Raw genomic sequence first — 20512 nt, 5'->3', positions numbered from 1 at the left:
AATGAGCCTTGATTTGACTATTCCTAATTGACTCCAAAAATAGAATTATCCAAAGGTTTATGTACTCAAGTCATGTCCAAATGTGATTGTTCGAACTAATGCTATGCTTGGTAGGTATTTCTAATATGTTTTGAGCTCTTACATAATCATGAGTTGAAATGGTGTATTGCCCTTTTGGGGAAAATTATTTTAAGAATAAATAGTGTGTTACTCGTTTATGATTTTAACTTGTACTTCGATTGCCAATCATTTTATTCCATTTATTTGAAAGAAATCCATTGTGTTTAAAGTCTTCATTACCAATGAACCTAAAGTTGTGATTTCCGAAATATTCTATTTGTTGATATTTATGATGATAATACTTGAAAGTAAAGAAATGAAAGTGTGGAATAAGATATACGGTTATCGTGCCATGAATGAAAAATAATATGTATGGCCAAGAGAGCCAATGAAATAATAATGTTGTAAGTAGTTGAAAGTACTAATGAAGTGATATATGGTGTGAAAGGTTATAAGATGAACGTATTCATACTTATGTTTCCAATGTGCTATAAGCTTCTACGTCCTTATGAAGAGAGGTTACGACGTTCATAAATGTTTTAAATGTTCTTAATTTCCTGTGACCACCCATGGCGAGTACAAGTAAGTGGTAGTATGAACATGAAATGTGGCCGTTGCCTAAATGAGAATTATGAGGTGTTGTATGTCCCAATGGTTTCAACCAAAGTTGTATGCTTCTGAAATAATGTATGTAAATGACTTCGATTATTAAGTCCCCAAGAGTCATGAACCTAGCTAATGACCTCAAGATGTCAAGTGAGTGAATAACGAGATGAAAGGGAGATATCCTATGCTAAATGATGATGAACCTTAAGAAAATAAATTGGGCTCATGTGCCATTGAAATCGATTTATTGATTCACCATGCATGTATTAATGTAATGAGCTATGTTTCTCCATGATGAGCATGAACATGAAGTATTACAATGATATGGGAAATTACGACCTTAAATGTAATGTTAATCATGTCACTTTGAGTTTATATATGGTATTGTGATACACCTCCACCCACGTATATTGGGGTAAGGCGACAAGGTCGCTTTGTGTAGAGATTGTGGTATCACGATACACCTCTACCTGCATATATTGGGGTGAGGCAAAAAGGCCTCTTTGTGTAGAGATTGTGGTATTGTGATACACCTCCACCCGCATATATTAGGGTGAGGCAGAAAAGCCGCTTTGTGTAGAGATTGTGGTATTGCGATACACCTATACCTGCATATATTGGGGTGAGGCGAAAAGGCCGCTTTGTGTAGAGATTGTGGTATTGCGATACACCTCCACCCGCATATATTAGGGTGAGGCAGCAAGGCCACTTTGTGTAGAGATTGTGGTATTGTGATACACCTCCACATATATATATATATATATATATATATATATATATATATATATATGTGTGTGTGTGTGTGTGTGTGTGTGTGTATGTGTGTGTGTGTTAGGTGCCACTTTCAATGGCCTTGTTTGTACATGTTGTTACAATTACATTATATTATGTATTTCACGTATAGTTCATATGGCTCAGTTGATCCTAAAAGAAGTTTAGAATGATGCAAGTATAATAAGACTTGAAATGTGATTCTATAGAATGTTTCGTAGTTTCTTGATGTATTTTATTTGCCTCTTATTTGAGTTACCATATTTTTATATGTTGTTTTGACTGCCTTACATACGAGTACTATTCCACATGTACTCATGTCCCTTTTGCTGGGGACGCTGCATCTTTTAATGGATGCAGGTATACTTCTACAGGATGATATGGATCTTTGATAGGGATCTTCTTCACTACTCAGCTTATGATGAGCCCGCTATAGTTCTAGTGGGTGTTTGGGTCTAGTTCATTTTATGTATTTAGGTATCTATTGTCAAAGAAGCTCCATGTACGTTGTGGGTCATGTAATTAAAGATTTGAATTTTGTCATGTATTTATGTTCAGACTATTTACAGTTATTTATAAAGCTGTGTAACCATCATGAGAAAGAATTTATGGGCCATTGAGCCAAATGTATTCAATATGAACGTCAAGATCTAATTATGTTTAGATATATCATGTAAGAGTTATGATGAGAGGTCGATGTAACATAGGCTTGCTCGACCTGGTTTACTCGGTTGAGCTCCGGTCGCGCTCCCTGAGTTCGGGGTGTGACAGGTTTAGCTCACAACAACCCTCAATTACTCCACAATACTATAGGAGTTGTATTCTCTTCTTGAATCAACTTTTGTGTTCAAGTTGGTGTGTAAACACTTGTATTTCTCCTTGAAACTCTAATATATATGAGGGAGGGAATGATTCTTACCTTAATTACCAAGAACAATACGAAATCTGAGGTTACTTCACTTGAAGAATCCTCCAAAACAGCCGCAAGATGAAGGACTACGATCTAGCAAGCACAGTGGGATCTCTAGCGTTGGAGTCATATTTTTCTCTTTGGTTTTCACTCTAGAATAATGGATACTGCTTTGAGAGTGTTTTGGGAGAGTATAGGGTATTGTTGGGTCGAAACAATTACCCCAAATGAGCCTTGACCCGATCTTTAAAGGTTGGAGAATCACCCACCGCCTAAGTGGGTCCCATTGGAGCTGCTTACATAGTCTCGCAAAAATACAAATATATCTCTACTCTGATGTTGTATCGATGAACGATTTAATATGTTAGAACCTAGACTCGTAGACCTTCAATTTGGTATGTGGATCATCTCTTAATTCCAAGTATATTGGGAGAAAATCTCAGCTACATTTGACATAATGTTCCGCACATTATGAATGTAACTTGTGATGACCTTTGCCAACTTTTCTTCCACGACTTACTTGACTTCAAAACGTAATACACGACTATCATACTACTAAAATAACTCATAACATAACCTCCTTATCATGTTAAGCACCCTTGTCTATTCCAAAAGTATATGTTATAACTTTCTCTGCTTGTCGACTTTCGACGAAACTTATTTTCTTCAATTCGTTTAGCTTCAAAGCCTTTCAACACTCTTGGTACTTGTTATTCATGATATTAAATATTTTTAACCTCCAAGGTAACATGATTAACCTACTTTATGTACTTTCAAAAAATGATCTCATTTGTGAGCTTACATCAATTGTTTTACGATATACTCTTACGTACAAAAACATGAGGTATAACATTAGATTGGCTATGAGTGTGGGGAGTTTGGTCATGTGAGGAGGTATTTTCCCCATCTCTTGGGAGGTCCAGTTCATCAGAGGGGTCAGGCTATGAGTTATGCACCAGTTACCTCACCACCCACTCAGCCAGCTCGGGGTGGGGTTCAGGAAGCTAGAGGTCACCCTAGAGGGGGAGGCCGGTCAGGTGGCGGTCATGCTAGATTCTATGATATCCCTTCCAGACTAGAGGTCGTTGCTTCAGACATAGTTATCACATGTATTGTATCGGTATGCCACATGGATGCTTCAATATTATTTGACCCTGGTTCCACTTATTCGTATGTATCATCATATTTTGCTCGTTATTTGGATATGCCCCGTGAGTCCTTAGTTTCACATGTTCATGTATCTACACCGGTGGGCGATGCTATTATTGTAGACCGTGTGTATCATTCATGTGTGGTGAGAATTGGGGGATTGGAGACTAGAGTGGATCTTTTATTGCTTAGTATAGTTGATTTCGATGTGATTTTGGGTATAGATTGGTTGTCCCCATGTCATGTTATTCTGGACTTTCACGCTAAGACCGTGACATTAGCGATGCCGGGATTACCGAGAATCGAGTGAAGAGGTTCTCTAGATTATGTTCCCAGCAGGGTAATTTCATATCTGAAGGCCCAATGGATGGTTGGGAAGGAGTGTTTGTCATATTTGGCATTTATATGGCATGTTGGTGGTGACACTCCTACTATTGATTCTATTTCGGTAGTACGAGACTTTTTGGATGTGTTTCCTGCAGACCTGCCGAGCATGTCACCCGACAGGGATATTGATTTTTGTATTTATTTGGTGCCGGGTACTCAGCCCATTTCTATTCCCCCGTATCGTATGGCACCTGAAGAGTTGAAGGAATTGAAAGAGAAGCTTCAGGAGCTTCTTGATAAGGGGTTCATTAGGCTTAGTATGTCGCCTTGGGGTGCACCAGTTCTATTTGTGAAGAAGAAGGATGGTACTATACAAATGTGCATCGACTATAGGTAGTTAAATAAAGTTACAATCAAGAACATGTATTCTTTGCTGCGCATTGATGATTTATTTGACCAACTTAAGGGAGTGAGGGTGTTCTCTAAGATCGGTTTGAGGTCTGGGTATCGCCAGTTGAAGATTCGGGACTCAAATATTCTAAAGACGACATTCAAGACCCATTATGGTCACTATGAGTTCCTTGTGATGTCTTTTGGGCTGACCAATGCCCCAGCAACATTCATACATCTGATAAAAAAATGTATTCCAGCCATATCTTAATTCCTTTGTCATAGTATTTATTGATGATATCCTGGTGTACTCGCGTAGCCAGGAGGAGCATGCACATCATTTGAGGATTGTTCTACAGAGGTTGATGGAGAAGAAGCTTTATGCCAAGTTCTCCAAGTGTGAGTTCTGGCTCAGTTTGGTGGCATTCTTGGGGCACGTGGTGTCCAGTGAGGGGATTAAGGTAGATCCAAAGAAGATAGAGGCGGTTTAGAGTTAGCCCAGACAGTTTTCAGCTACGGAGATTCATAGTTTTCTCAGTTTGGCCGGATATTATCGCAGCTTCGTGGAGGGTTTCCTGTCTATTACAGCGCCTTTGACTAGGTTGACCCAAACAGGTGCTCCATTCAGGTGGTCGGATGAGTGTGAGGAGAGCTTTTAGAAGCTCAAAACTGCCTTGACTACAGTTCCAATTCTAGTTTTGCCTTCAGCATCGGGTTCTTATACAGTGTATTATGATGCTTCTCGGATTGGTATTGGGTGTGTCTTGATGTAGGAGGGTAGAGTGATTGCTTATGCTTCATGCCAGTTGAATCCTCATGAGAATAACTACTCTATTCATGATTTGGAGTTGGCATCCATCATTCATGCATTGAAGATTTGGAGGCATTATCTCTACGGTGTGTCTTGTAAGATATTTACGGATTATCGAAGTCTTCAGCACTTGTTCAAACAAAAGGATCTGAATTTGAGGTAGCAGAGATGGTTGGAGCTTCTAAAGGACTATGATATCACCATTCTGTATCATCTTAGGCCAATATGGTGGTCGATGCCTTGAGTAGAAAGGCGGTGAGTATGGGTAGCCTTGAATTTGTTCCTATTGGTGAGAGACCGCTTGTATAAGATGTTCAGGCCTTGGCCAATCAGCTTGTGAAGTTAGATGTTTCGGAGCCCAGTCGGGTTCTAGCTTGTGTGGTTTCTCGGTCTTCCTTATATGATCGCATCAGAGAGCGTTAGTATGATGAACCCCATTTGCTCGTCCTCAAGGACACGGTTCAGCACGGTGGTGCCGAGGAGGTTACTATTGGGGTTGATGGGGTGTTGCGGATGCAGGGTCGGATTTGTGTGCCCAATGTGGATGGGTTACGGGAGTTGATTCTTGAGTAGGCCCACAATTTGCGGTATTCCATTCATCCGGGTGCCGCAAAGATGTATCAAGACTTGAGGAAGCACTGTTGGTAGAGGAGGATGAAGAAGGATATAGTGGAATTTGTAGCTCGGTGCCTAAGTTGTCAGCAGGTGAAGTACAAGCATCAGAGACCAGGCGGATTGCTTCAAAGGATTGAGATTCTGGAGAGAAAATAGGAGCGTATCACCATGAACTTTGTAGTTGGGCTCCCACGGACTTCGAGGAAGTTTGATTCTATTTGGGTGATTATGGATCGGTTGACCAAGTCCGCGCATTTCATTCATGTTGAAACTACTTATTCTTCAGAGCGGTTGGCTGAGATCTACATCCGAGAGATTGTTCGCCTTCAGGGTGTGCCGGTGTGCATCATTTTAGATCGGGGCACAGAGTTTACATCGCTATTTTGGAGAACAGTGCAGCGAGAGTTAGGCACACGGGTTGAGTTGAGTATAGCATTCCACCCTCAGACGGATGGACAATCCGAGTGCACTATTCAGATATTGGAGGATATGCTACGTGATTATGTCATGGATTTTGGGGGTTCTTAGGATTAGTTTCTGCCGCTCAGAGTTTGCCTACAAAAACATCTACAAATCGGGCGTACAGATGGCTCAGTATGAGGATTTGTATGGGAGACGGTGTCGGTCTCCAATGGGTTGGTTCGAGCCGGGTGAGGCTAGGCTATTTGGTACTGACTTGGTTCAGGATGCTTTGGAAAAGGTTAAGTTAATTCAGGATCGGCTTCGCACTGCACAGTCTAGACAGAAGAGCTACGCTGATGAAGGATGTTATGAGGTTCGGGAAGAAGGGCAAGTTGAGCCATTGGTATATTGGGCCTTTTGAGGTGCTTGAGAGGATTGGAGAGGTGTCTTAAAAAGTTGCATTGCCGCCTAGTCTATCGAGTGTTCACTAGTGTTTCATGTTACTATGATCCGGAAGTATGTCGAAGATCCGTTTCATGTTTTGGACTTCAGCACGGTTCAGTTAGATGGGGATTTGACTTATGATATGGAGCCGGTGGCCATTTTGGATCGGCAGGTTCGAAAGTTGAGATCAAAGAACATAGCTTCAGTGAAGGTGCAGTGGAGAGGTCAGCCAGTCAGGGAGGCTACTTGGGAGACTGAGCGGGAGATGCGGAGCAGATATCCACACTTAATTGAGACTCCAGGTATGATTCTAGACCCGTTCGGGGATGAATATTTGTTTAAGAGGGCGAGGATGTAACGATCCAGCCGGTCGTTTTGAATATTTTAGCTCATTTCCCCAATTTATTTCTTATTCCATTCTTATTGGTTGTTATGTGACTTTTCGGGGTAGTTGGTTTGGTTCTGGGGATGTTCCGGAATGAATTGATATACTTAGTCCTAAGGTTGGAAGCCTAAGTTGAAAGAGTTAACCGGATGTTGACTTATGTGTATTTGGCTCCAGAATAGAGTTTTGATGGATTTGATTGCTCCATATGGTGATTTGGGACTTAGGAGTGTGTCCGGATATTGATTTGGAGTTCGGTAGATGATTTTGGCTTGAATCGGCGAAAGTTGAAAAAATAAAAGTTTGGAGAGTTGAGAAGTTTAACCGAGAGTTCACTTTGTGTTTACTGGGTTCGGACTTTAATTTCGGAAGTTGGAATAGGTCTGTTGTATCATTTATGACTTGTGTACAAAATTTGAGGTTAATCAGAGTTGATTTGATAGGTTTCGGCATCGATTGTAGAAGTTAGAAATTCATTAGTTTCATTAGGCTAGAATTGGTGTGCGATCCGTGTATTTGAAATTCATTAGTTTCATTAGGCTAGGTTCGTATCATATTTTAGGACTTGTTGGTATATTTGGTTGAGGTCTCGGGGGCCTCGGGTGGATTTCAGAGGGTTAACAGATTGAATTTGAACTTAGAAAATGGCTGAGGAGTTCTGGACTGGTGCGATCACACCTGCGAAGGATTTGGTCACAGGTGCGCGACCATAGAAGCGATGGAGGCATCGTAGGAGAGGTTTTAGCTTGTCATGTGAGACAGCGCATGTGCGCGGTATTCGCAGCACCTGCGAGATTGCAGATGCAGAGAGTGGAGGTGTAAGTGCGAGGTCTGGAGAGAGGACGTGGGGGCGCAGGTGCGGAAGGATGCCCGCAGATGTGGAGTGCCCGTAGAAGCGGAAGTGGGCAGGAGGGTGTGGAGTCGCATAAGTGATGAAGACTCCGCAAAAGCGGAACTACAGAAGCGGTTAAGTGGCTTTGCAACTGCGAATTTCCTGGGCAATATATATATTCGAAGGGTTCCGAGATTTTATTCATTTTTGGACTTTGGGAGCTCGGATTAAGGCGATTGTTGAAGGGGGTTTCACTAGATTTCAAGAGGTAAGTCACTTTTGATCATTTTTATTCATTAATATTGAATACCCAATGAATTTCCCACCTAGTTTATGTGTTTTTGAGGTGGAATCTTGGGAATTTTGGACTAGGGATTGGAGAGTAAGATTTGGGGATTTGAGTGGCGATTTAGTGTTGGATTTGAGTAATTTTGGTATGGTTGGACTCCTGGTTGAATGGGTGTTCAGATTTTATAACTTTTGTTGGACTCCGAGGCATGGGCCCAGTGTTGACTTTTTAGTTGACTTTTTGTTTAATAACTTAGCTTTATTATATGGAATTGATTCATATAGCTTGTGTTGATTGTATCGAGTTGTTTATGGCTAGATTCGAGGCGTTCGGAGGCTGATTCGCGATGTAAGGGCTTATTGGAGTAGATATTTGCACGCCTTTGAGGTAAGTAACACTTTTAAATTTGGTTTTGAGGGTATGAACCCTTGAATTAGGTGTTATATGGTCAGTGTTGAGCTGATGCACATGCTAGGTGATGGGCGTGTGGACACGCACCGTGGTAAATATGACCCCGTCAATTCTATGGTACTGTGTAGTCATCAAACCTTGTTGCTATTCATGTTATCCCTATGTGTATGAGTAATTGGACTGCAATTCCCGTTAGCAATCATGTTAGGATTTATGCTTATCCGGTTGAGACCCACTAGGTCATTTTTGCTGTTGAATTATTTGCTTCGATGTCAATTTCGTACTCAGTCACATCCATCATTTGCATATCATATCCCAGTCTCTATTACTAATTATTGTTGCATCATATATTATTGTTTGGGCTGATTGGCATGAGATTTGTGAGCCCGAGAGACTGGAGATATTGATGACTGAGTTGGGGTTTGAGTGCCGTGTTGTGAGTGAGATTTATGGATTGGGTTGCACGCCGCAGCAGGCCTTATGGCTTTATATATATTATTATTATATGGATCGGGCTGCATGCCGCAGCAGGAGTTTTAGGCTTTATTATTATGGGATCGGGTTGTACGCCGCAGCAAAGCATATTGGCTTTATATTAGCGCTTGGGCAGGATCCGCCCCTCCGAAGTCTGACATGCCAGTAATGAGCGTAGGTACCGTACAATGCTGAGTGACTGAGTGTGATGAGCGAGAATTGAGACAGCCAAATTGAGTAATCTAAGAGTGAGTATATGAGGTTTTCGTTGTGATGCCTCACATTCGACATGTATATTGACATGTAGATATAGAGATGTAACACTCCTCATATCAGTCATACTTGGAATATTTTATCTATATTAAGCTTAACTATTAAACCTGAAAACATGTCTACATTCCTGTACTGTGTACCAACAAATTATGAGTTTCTCTGGGATATTATTGTCATGTTTTCTGTCGTATATGTATTGTTTAAATTATGTATTTGGACTGTATTGGTTGAGCTCGTCCTGCTTTTAACCCAAGGTTAGTCTTCTTACCTATTGAGTACATTAGGTCAGTTTTACTCATACTATATTCTATACTTCGTGTGCAGATCCAGGTACTTTCGGACAGTGCGATTGCTAGTTTGGGAGCTTTATCTGTTCGGATACTATCGAGGTAGCTGCCTTGGCGTCTGCAGACCTTGACTCTCCTCCTTTTTCTTTTAGTTTTATTTATACTGTTCTACCTTCGTAGACAGTGTTTCAGCAGTCAGATCATGTTATTGTATAAATGCTTATGTACTCAGTGCCGGATTCAGAGAATTTTGTATTGAGATGCGGTGTTTCTTCTAGTTATTATGAGATTTTTATTATTTAAACTTAAATTCGGTATATTTTAAATTAAATATATGTGGTTATTGTGAGTTGTCAACTTGCCTAGTATTGCGATAGACGTCATCACGGCATGTGAGATTTTGGGTCATGACAGACTTGAAACTTGATGGCAGTACTATTTAACCTAAAATTTATTTTATAGGCCAAACTAATTTTTTACCCAGAAAATCGAGTAACAATTAAACTTATATTGTGGTTTAAAGTATATTTGATTTAAACCAGTACCAATTGATAAATAACGAATTAAATAGATAAATTGGACAAAAATAAATCTGACCAGTCTGCAAACAATGCCTCGACCTCAATTCGAGATAGTCTCGAAGTTAGTTAATAAGAACAGCAGAGGATGGAACAAGCAGTGATGAACAATAAGTAAAGCAAAGAAATCAGCATATATGTATATGTTTATCAGTGAATCATGATGCCTACAAATGACTGGAACTCCTCATTATATAGTAGAGGAAACCTAATTGTGGTATGTCTATAATTACAGAAGAAAATCGTATAGACAGCTAGTTAACTGCTTCTAATTTGGTTTGTTCCGAGATTCACGCCATGATCCTCGATCAGTCTCGGATATCCGTTCCGAGATTTACGTCGTGATCTTTGACTGGTTACTGATATCTCACCATTCTGTTATTATGCTGCCCTCGAAGTCGGTCATACTAGGTCTCGATTGTTGCTACCCTCGGTCTTAACGTACACTTCAATCTCTAGGCTTTCTGTCTCATCCTCGAGCTCGGGTCTGATTTATTATGAGGCTACCTCTGATGCAACTCCCTTGTCTCGATCAAACAGCAAAATCGGGTAGGCCGGATTTTGACCGTATACAGATAGTCCCCTCGTTTCTTAGAATGTAATGAGAAGAAATGAACTGAGCCTTCGATTTAGTACCTCGACCAATTATGACGTCAACATCGTGACGTAAGCGACAGAAGCGATTAAAGCATCGCGTCTGCACAATTCCCAAGGTCATTAATTAACGCCAGTTGATGGTCTGCCACTAGTGCTTTCAAACCGTCAAAGTGGCCATTATAAATAGACCACTTTCATAATCCTATTAAACTTTACACTTTCAAACTTCTTCTAATCCTCAAAAACCTCTTGTATTCTCTTCAAGTTCATCAACTTTTCCGGTTTCTGTTTGCCAATCTCTAAAGAACAAATTCCGCCTTCTTCTACCTTAAGCCTCATATAGCAATGGAAAAAACATCAAAATCTGTTCCTCAAGAAGAAAAAGCCTCCTCATCGCGGCCAGCCGATGGCAAAACACCGATGGAGACATGTATTGAAGAGTGCATCCTCGGGCCATGTGAACTTACTTCCGTCTATAAAGTCGAAAAACCATCTTCGGTTCCTGGCCGATGCGAGCCCATGTCTAGATATATCTATTTGATATCCGAAGTCAATCTTGAGCAGGTGAAAAAGGATTGTTGCTGGGAGAATAAAGAGGTGGTGATTCCTACCCCCGAAGAGGATATCACCACTCATGTGAAAAGGTTTTTTAGTGTGTATACTTACCCTTTCACACTGGGTTCCGTCGATCTCGTCATAATCGACTTCTACCGCCAATACTGGGTAACCCTAGGCCAGATCTACCCCTCTTTTTGGCGTATTGCCATTTTGCTCAGATTCTTCTCGAGCAATATCGAGGGGATGTCTTTAACCCTCGATCATCTCATTAGGCTATACAGCCCCCATCTTTAGCGGGGCAGATTGATAAGGCTTCAGCGTCGTGCCACGAAGGTGCTATTCTCGAGCATAGACGAGGACAAGGACCGAGTATGGATGTTCCGGTTTGTCCGAGTCAGGACCTCCGATTTAATTCCCGCCGAGAAGATGTCATTCCCCGAAGAATGGAACATGAAGCGTAAGTAAAACTTCACCAATAATGTTTGATTACCTGTTACGTTTCCTTTATCTCTGTTCATCTATATTCTTCTTTATGGTGTAGCTTCTCCCTGGTTTCCTGGTGCAGTCCCAGACCTTGTAGGTTGGGTTCGACAAATGGTTTCAACCTCCTCGTATGCTGAGGCTTGTGGCGCGATTTGGAAAAGGTCGATGGGAGGCCAAAAATCATGGTAAGTTTCCCTGTATGTGTTTGATGATTTCCTGTGAAATACTTCTTTTTAACTTAATTTCTTCTTATAAAGGTCTTGGAGATAACGTCGTCATGAGGTTGCCTCCCCTCGGGGAGGAGGAGTCCCTGAAGCCGACCAAAGACAAAAAAAGGAGAAGGGCCTCGACTCGAGATACCCCAAATCCCAAGAAAAAGAGGGCTCAAAATTTGAAGACTGATCCCTCCGTTTTGTCTGTCGATGTAGCCCAACGCTACGAGATAAGGACGAGGAGGGAGAAGATGCCGACTGCCTGTTGGTGGCTCGGAAGAGGGAAAGCATCAAAGCTTCGATAACTGCTAAGCAGGTGACGATCGAGGATGTTCGGACGCAGATCGAGGTGATCTCGGGAGAAGGTCCGAACAGAGTCCCCGAGTCATCGACTATTGATGACGCCTTCTGCCATGATGAGCAACCGGCGGGTGGGCCCGAAGGGTATAGTTCTGAGGCCCTTCAAAGAAAAGAGAATTCCCTGAGTGACTCGCTCGGGGCAATTAATATCGATGATTCGCCTCCCGGTCCCACGTCCTCGGAGGGTTAATTTTGGTATGCCCAGTCCGTGGGAACCCCCGAAGTGGGGACGGCCCCTGAAGGGAATGATAAATTTTGTGGTTGCTTCACAGGGGTCAATGATGTTTCCGACCTTGACGCATCACTCATTTTTGATGAGGCTCAATGACTTCTGAACTAAGTGAGTTTTAGCCCCTGCTACCATGCTTGCGTTTTTTCTTATATCTCTAAGTCTGATTTCCTTTCTTTCTATACAGGCTACAATGCTACATTGAGAAGCATCTTCCAAGTATCGAGTTGAGCTGGCCTGATGTGAGGCTGATCTCAAAAAGCTTACGGAGGAGAAAAACACCCTCAAACACCTCTATGTGCAAAAAGAAGAGGAGATCGTAAGCATTCGAGCCGAGCTGACAAGAGCTCATCGAGATTAGACCGAGCTCATTGAACAGGTAATGTAAATTTTTGGGAGCTCGTTATGTATTGACTTGATATTGGTAACTAACACTTTGATCCTGCAGGTTGAGCAGAAGGCCGAATTGATTGAGCAACTTCGTGAGGAGGCCAATATGAAAGGGGCAGATACGTTGGGGTGGAATAGATCATAGATTGTCTAGTCTTGGAGAAAGAAACGGTTTGGGCCCAAGTGTCTTCGGTTGAGCGTCAACTCTAAAGTGTGAAGGAGAAGAGCTTGGCCCGAGCCCAGAAGGTTGAAGAGCTCGAGACTTGATTGGTTGCTGAGCTTGCAAGGGCCACATCAGAGGCAGAGGTGCTCGTGGCCTCCTACTGAGCTGACGTCAAAGCCGCTAACACTCGAGCAAAGGAAATTTTTGATGCTCCTGAGGTTAGATTGTCCCGTGTTGCCGAGCATTCTAGGCGCCAGTCTCGAGGAGAGACTCTTGAGGAGGTGCATGCTCGTGGCTTCGACCTCACTGCTGATATCGAGAATGCGAAGGTTTTGGAGGATGAGGCCGGAGCTTTGCTTTTCGATGAAGAAGACCCTACAAGTGGGTCTGAGAGTGGAGATGAAGATCAAGCTCCCAAAGATGCGGCTCCCGAGGTAGACTAGGCACTTAGGATTTTTTCTCCTTTTGTTTTTTTGTGCAAGACCTTGAGTGGTCTTTTTAAATACATTGCATATAGGAAAGATTTATTTTCTTTCCGTTTCGTTGATTTCTGATTAATTTTGTTTTGCCTTTGCTTTGCGAAAACTTTGTTGCAATCGAGTTGTTATAGCCTCTATAGTCGAGTGAGAAATAGCTCGAACTCAGAGTAGAACAAACCCTTTGGTTGTTTAGTTAAGCGAGGGCGAGTCCCTGAGCTTAACAATATGTTGGGGATTTTAATTTTGGATGGCTTGATCGAAGCCGTAAATGTACTAGTTTTATAGCCGAGTAAGTCTCGAACTCACAGTAACAGACCCCTTAAGGTTTCATGATGAATCCTCAAGCTATATTTAATTTGAGCTCGGAACAGTGGAACCCTTAGGTCCGAATTGAGTGAGAACAAAATCTCAAAATCTAAGTGTATTGGCCCTTAGGCTCTTTAGCTTGGGCCGACATGGCCTCTAAAATATGGCTATTGTTTCCGTTTTTTGGCTTAGAAGACCCTAAAAAAATAAGTATTTAATGCCTTAACATGTATTCTTTACCCATTGGATTTTTTGAGGGTTCAATGTCGATTGAAGCCCCTTTGCTTTTTGTGTCTTAGCATGTTTGTGATAAGATAATTTGATACCTCTTAAGGTTTTTCGAGGGCAGAATTTATCGAGGCCCTTTTGATTATATGCCGAGGGTAGCCTTTTTAAACCATTTTTTCAAAGAATTTGAAGGCCTATTTTTATTTCAGAATTCGGACGCCTCCGAGCTGCTTTAATTTTGTCGAAGCCTTTTGGTATGCCTCTTGGGCTTATTTCGCAATAATACTTCGAACTTATTCAAAGTGTTAGTCCCCGAGAATGATGGCACATGCCTGTAGATCGAGGAGCGCCTCTTTTAGGTCTTATGGATTTGAGTTTAGATTACTCGAATATGTCGATCGTCGACGGCAATCCCCAAGTGTACGAGGTACATTTGCACTTAGCCCTTGAGCCATTTCTCACAATATCATAAGTATGGAGTATGTATAGTAGAAAATCTTCTTTGAGACACAAGATGTTTGATATAAAAAGAATGCTTCTTTGTATAATTTATACATCTGTACATGTTTTGACATCGGGGCTTCAACTAATCTATACGAACACGGTTCATTCGACCGTTTGGCCTATTACAATGTTTCTCTATTGAGTCCCTTCGACAAGAAGTATTTTCCTCAAAAGAATAACATCCGAGGGTGATGCCCCCCAGTATTCGAGGTTTATTATAAAGAAGCCTTGGATACTGTTAAACGGTTCTCAGGTAGAACGTAATTGTTGCCTCATTAAAAACCTCGCCGGAAAAACCCACTTGGGACAAAAATCGATCTAAGGGAAAAAGAGTGCAACGCGTGCTTTAAAACCTGAGGTCTCGATATCTTCGATCGATCATCTGCAATGAGTTAATGTCGAATATATAAATGAAAAAGAGGAATAAAGTCATACCTTAGCAATAATATCGTTTGAGAAGCGATATGTTCCAATTATTTGGTAGTTGTACGCCGTTCATCGTGCCGAGCTTATAAGATCCCTTTCCGACGATTTTGAGGATTTGGTAGGATCCTTCCCAATTTGGGTCAAACTTTCCTTCATTAAGATCTCGAGTGTTGATGGTGACTTTCCTCAGGACTAAGTCCCCGACCCTGAAGTGGCAAAGGTTGGTTCTCCTATTGTAGTATATTTCTATTCGTTGCTTTTGTGCAGCCATTCGAACGAGTGCGGCTTCTCGTTTCTCATCCAATAATTCGAGGCTAGTATTTATGGCCTCATAATTTGACTCTTTTGTTGTATGTCGAAACCTGGTGCTGGGTTCCCCGACTTCGACTGGAATCAAGGCTTCGGAGCCATATACTAAGGAGAACGAGGTTGCCCCCATTTTGAACATAGGAAGGTTAGTAAAGAATGTATGTGCAAAGGGCTAATTGTTGGTATCAACCAAAGTCATTGGTGCTTGAGATTAATTGAAAAGTTATGGCTTGATAGTGATAAGCTTAATTGTGTTCGGTCTATTATAGGTTGATTTCACTTTGCTCGAGGACGAACAAAGGTTTAAGTGTGGGGTGGTGATGTAGCGCATATTTTTATATGTTTTAATATTACTTTATCCATATTTTAACCGCTTTTTGGTGATATTTGGTGTTAAAAATGCCCAACATGTATTAATTATTGGTTTTCTGACTAATTGAGTTGTGTGTGATTATTTAGGATATTTAGAGTGCAAAATATGAAGAAAAGGTGCTCTAGCTATAGGAGGAGAGGGTGGATGCGTCGCATCCGACCTTGGGAAAAAGGCTATTTGGTGCACCCTTAGCAGTGAAGTCAGAAGAAGGCATCCACCTTAGCATCGCACCTGGGTGCAGGAAAGTTGAGAGAACAGATGGTGGACACGAAGCATCCACCCCAACATTCGATTCTGAGAAGTTCAACCTGAGGCGGACGCGAAGCACCCACCCCAACATCAATCCCTAAAGCTGAGTCGGAATAGGAAAAGGAAAACCTTTGCCCACGACCTTTGTACGCAATATATAAGCCAAAAACACCTCTTTTAGGTCATCTAACACACTTGGAAGCGGAGAAAAGCCATCACAGAGTTTGGAGACTGTGGAATTCGTCTTGAGTTCTTCTTTTTCCCTTCTTTTATTGATTTTTATTTATTCTTGGAAATTACTTGATATTGCTACCATGACTATGCGTGGCTAAACTCGTTTATTCTGGGGTTATGGTTTTATATGAATGTTGATTTTCGGAGATTGATTTGACTATTTAATTTATCATATTGGGTTGTTTATTCATATCATGAGTTTAATTATTTTACTTCCTAGATAATAGTGAAATACTATATATGAATCTTGAGTTGAACTTGAAAGAGGTAATTCTTGATTGCAATATGATTGAATAGAGTGTGATCTAGAACCTAGTCAATGGGGAATTGATTTGCAAATAAGGATAGAAATATACCTATTTTTCGTGCTTAGCCAATTGTTTAAGAGATTGTTAATGTGTTCTTTATATCTCTAATCTCATTGGAATATAGGGTTTAGTATAAATTGAATAGGCGAGTAGAAGTTGTCAAATTTCTATGAATATTATTGTCCTTGCAGGTTAATAACCCAGATAAATTAATAAGTCAAGTCGATTGAAGAATTCAACAGGATTGTTAGCCATCCATAACCCTGGAATATTATTTCTCATTGAATTCAACCCTTCGTGCTAAGATCTAGTTAGTAGACTTAATTAAACAAAAATCACCTTTATATTATTCTTGACTCGATAAATTAGAATTTGCTTGATTAATTTAATAATTGATCATAAGTTCTCGTGGGAATGATACTCTACTCACTCTTTATTACTTGATTGACCGCGTATACTTGCGTGTGATTTAAGGCAACACTAATCCAAGGGTTTCATCATGATCTTCAAATTATAAAAATAAGACACAATAAGATGATGAAGATTACCTTCATCATAGTCATACATACAATGATAGATTTGTTATAAAAATATCCCTATCACATGTCTATGTGATTGGCTTGAGGGTATATTTCCAACAATATCCCACATGCACTAAAGCCAATCACCCTTATATTGAATACCCATGCATTTTAGATGATAGTCAATGGGTCCACAATATTGTTCCTGGTGTCAACTCTCTCTAGAGTCACATCACCTAATCTAACGATCTCTCTCAAGAGATGGAAGTGTCTCAAAATACGCTTGGACTTCTTGTGAGACCTTGGTTCTTTTGCTTGAGTAACTGCTCTAGTATTGTCAAAATAAAGGGAAACTAGTAGTGCTATACTCTAAACTACTCCAAGCTCACATATGAACTCTTTCATCTAGACTGCTTCTTAGATGCTTCACTTATAGCGATGTATTCCTTAGTCGTTGAGTCAGCTACTATTGGCTTCTTAATACTCCTCCATCTCACTACACCTCCGTTCAGGATAAAAATAAATGCTGAAATGGATTGGCTATCATCTAGGTCAGATTGAAAATTTGAATCTGTATATCCTTCAAGTTTAGTTCTAAACCACCCCAATATATGAGGAATGCATATTTAGCTATTCTCAAGTAATTTAAGATGTTCGTTACGGCTTTTTAGTGCTCTTCACCATGGTTTCCCTAAAATCTACTTACTACTCCAAAGGCAAAGCGATATCACATCTAGTACATAGCATGGCATACATGATAGATCCTACGGCTGAAGCGTAAGGAACCTTACTCATCCTTGCTCTCTCTTCATATATCTTTGGTGACATTGTGTTGGAGAGACGATGTCGTGTGCGGAAAGCAAGCACCATTTCTTTCTTCCTGGCACACAGAACCAATTTTGCAGAATGTGTATGTACCTCGACTGGACAAGCCTAACACCCCTTTTAATCTATCCCTATAGATCCTCATTCCGAGAATAAGGATGCTTCTCCCAAGTGCTTCATGCAGAATATCATTGATAGCCAGATTTTGACCTTTTGAAGTCCCGGAATATCAATCCCTATTAATAGAACATCATCCATGTATAGTACCAAAAATACTATCATGCTATCACTAGCCTACTTATATATACAAGGGTCATATGGATTCCTTTCGAAATGATTTGACTATTTCATCAAATTGGAAATTCCAACTTTTGGATGCTTTCTTTAAACCACAAATGGATCTTTGTAGCTTGCATACTTGAGGTGTCTTGCCACAAATGTCAAAACCCTTAGGTTGGATCATATATACTTATTGCTCAAGGTTTCTATAAAGCAAAGCAGTATTAACATCCATTTTCCATACATCATCATCGTTATATGTAGCTATAGCAAGCACGATCCGAGTAGATTTTAGCATAGTTATAAGAGAAAATAGTTTTTCATAATCAATTCCTTGTAGTTGTCTATATCCATTGTCTACGAATCTAGCCTTGTAGTCCTCCACTTTTCCATCTGCTCCAATCTTCGTTTTGAACACACATTTTTCATCCTATTGGGGTCACACCCTCAGGAGTATCCATCAAGTTTCAAACATGATTTGCATACATGAAGTCTATAACAGATCTCATGGCCTCAAGTCATTTTTTAGAGTCGATACTCTTTATTTTCTCATCGTAGGTCGAGGGATCATCAGTCTCAATGATATCTATTTCATTGTCATTTTTAAGAACAGGACGGTAGGACCTTCCTAATTGCTGTAACGACCCGACCAATTATTTTGTGTAATTACCCCATGTTTTCCCTTTTGATGCTTCACACATTTGTGTTATGATTTTATGACTTACAAGGTTGATTAGTTTCGTTCTGGAAAGATTTCAGGTTGATTTACATCCTTTGATTCTTGACTTAGAAGTTTAAGTTAGAAATATTGATCAAACTTTGACTTTTGTGAAAACAAGCCCGGAACGGTATTTTCATGGGTCTGATAACTTTGTACCGTGATTTTGGAATTGGCCGTATGCCCTAGACTCGGTAGAAGGCGATTTGGGGTGAGGTTTTTCATCTACAAACATTGGGTAAATGATTCCAATCAATTTCCAACTATATATCATTAATATATCTTAGATGTAACATCAAAATCATGTGAATCAAAGAGCAAAATTTTGAAACATTTGTCAAGTTTTTGAAAAATAAGAATTTGGGTTTTGAGAGTTGATTTGGACTTGGATTTTGAAACTATTCATATATATGGACTCATGGGGTTATGGGAAGTCGAATCCACCCTTGGACCCGGGTCTTGACCGAACGAACCTTGTGTTGACTTTTGTTGACTTTTTGGAAAAAGTGTAAAGATCATAGTTTTATCTATTATAATTGTTTTCCATTGCATTGTTTGATGATATTAAGTCAATTTTTGCTAGATTTGAGCCGTGTGGGGGTGAAATTTAGGGGAAAAGCTATTTTCGAGGGTTGAGTTGGCCTAGTTGAGGTAAGTATCTTGCCTAACTTTGTGTGGGGGAACTACCCCTTAGGATTTGGGATTGATTATGTTATTTGTGCTATGTGAAAGCCGTGTACACAAGGTGACGAGTGGGTACACGGGTTATATGTGGTGTTTGACCTGTTTAGACTACTTAGACTCTTTCCATGCCTTAATTGAATTGTCATATAATATTTTAAAGTCTCATAGTCAATCTACTCTTACTGGTGTTAGTCTATCCTTACATGCCTTATTTGAATTTGTTAACACTTGTTCTATATCTTATTTAATACTTTGCTCTTATGTTTTAGTTGAAATTGTTGCCTCTTTCATTGTTACATGTTATCTCTTCCATTGTGGATTTATCCTTATTTGAAGTCACTGTGACATGTTATCTCTTCCATTGTTGATTTATCCTTATTTGAAGTCATTGCGACATGTTATATCTTCCATTGTTGATTTATCCTTACTTCAAGTCATCGTTACACATTATCTCTTCCATTGTTGATTTATCCTTATTTGAAGTCATCGTTACACGTTATCTCTTCCGTTGTTGATTTATCTTTATTTGAAGTCATTATTACATGTTACCTCTCCCATTGTGATTTAATCTTATTTGATATCGTGGTTACACATTATCTCTCTCATTATTGAGTTTTTGGTGTTAGAGTTGTGAAAGTCGTTATCACATTGGCGAAGTATTAATTGTTGAGATATCTTTCTTGTTGAGAATTTACATTCACTGTTATTGCCGATATTCTTGTACACATTGTGGTTGAGCCATGGACTATTGTCGTGGAAACATTGATATTGTTGATTATTGGCAAGTTGTGGCATATGGGCACTTGTGGTGTGAATTGCTATTATGATGTGATATTGATGCACATGCGGCGGTATAAGGATAGGGGTTAATGTGTATGCGGCAACATAAGGTAGGGCTTATGTGCGCGTTTCTAGTAAGGGAATTACCTGAAGCCACGCGATGTCATAACGTGGGCTAAAGTGCGTGTAGCTATTTCGGGAAACAATATCTTCAAAACTATTTAAATGTAAGGCTCACGCGGCGGTATAAGGAAATATTGTGATTGAAATTGAGAAATGTTAA

At 40.3% G+C, this 20512-nt stretch overlaps 1 protein-coding gene across 1 annotated transcript in view; it reads right to left on the bottom strand.

Annotated features, from left to right (window-relative positions):
• The window catches only part of LOC142171754 (large ribosomal subunit protein eL14y-like), a 30348-nt gene extending 19039 nt beyond the window's left edge, over positions 1–11309 (bottom strand). Inside the window, exon 1 of the mRNA XM_075235453.1 lies at positions 11278–11309. Within this exon, the coding sequence (XP_075091554.1) occupies positions 11278–11309 (32 nt within the window). The remainder of the gene's footprint in view (positions 1–11277) is intronic.
• Positions 11310–20512: the final 9203 nt, after the last annotated feature.

The sequence above is a fragment of the Nicotiana tabacum genome, chromosome 17 (assembly GCF_000715075.1).
Source record: "Nicotiana tabacum cultivar K326 chromosome 17, ASM71507v2, whole genome shotgun sequence".
Lineage (NCBI taxonomy): Eukaryota > Viridiplantae > Streptophyta > Magnoliopsida > Solanales > Solanaceae > Nicotiana > Nicotiana tabacum.
The sequence above is the reverse complement of the archived record's forward strand: the minus strand, read 5'-3'. Positions and strand labels throughout refer to the sequence as shown.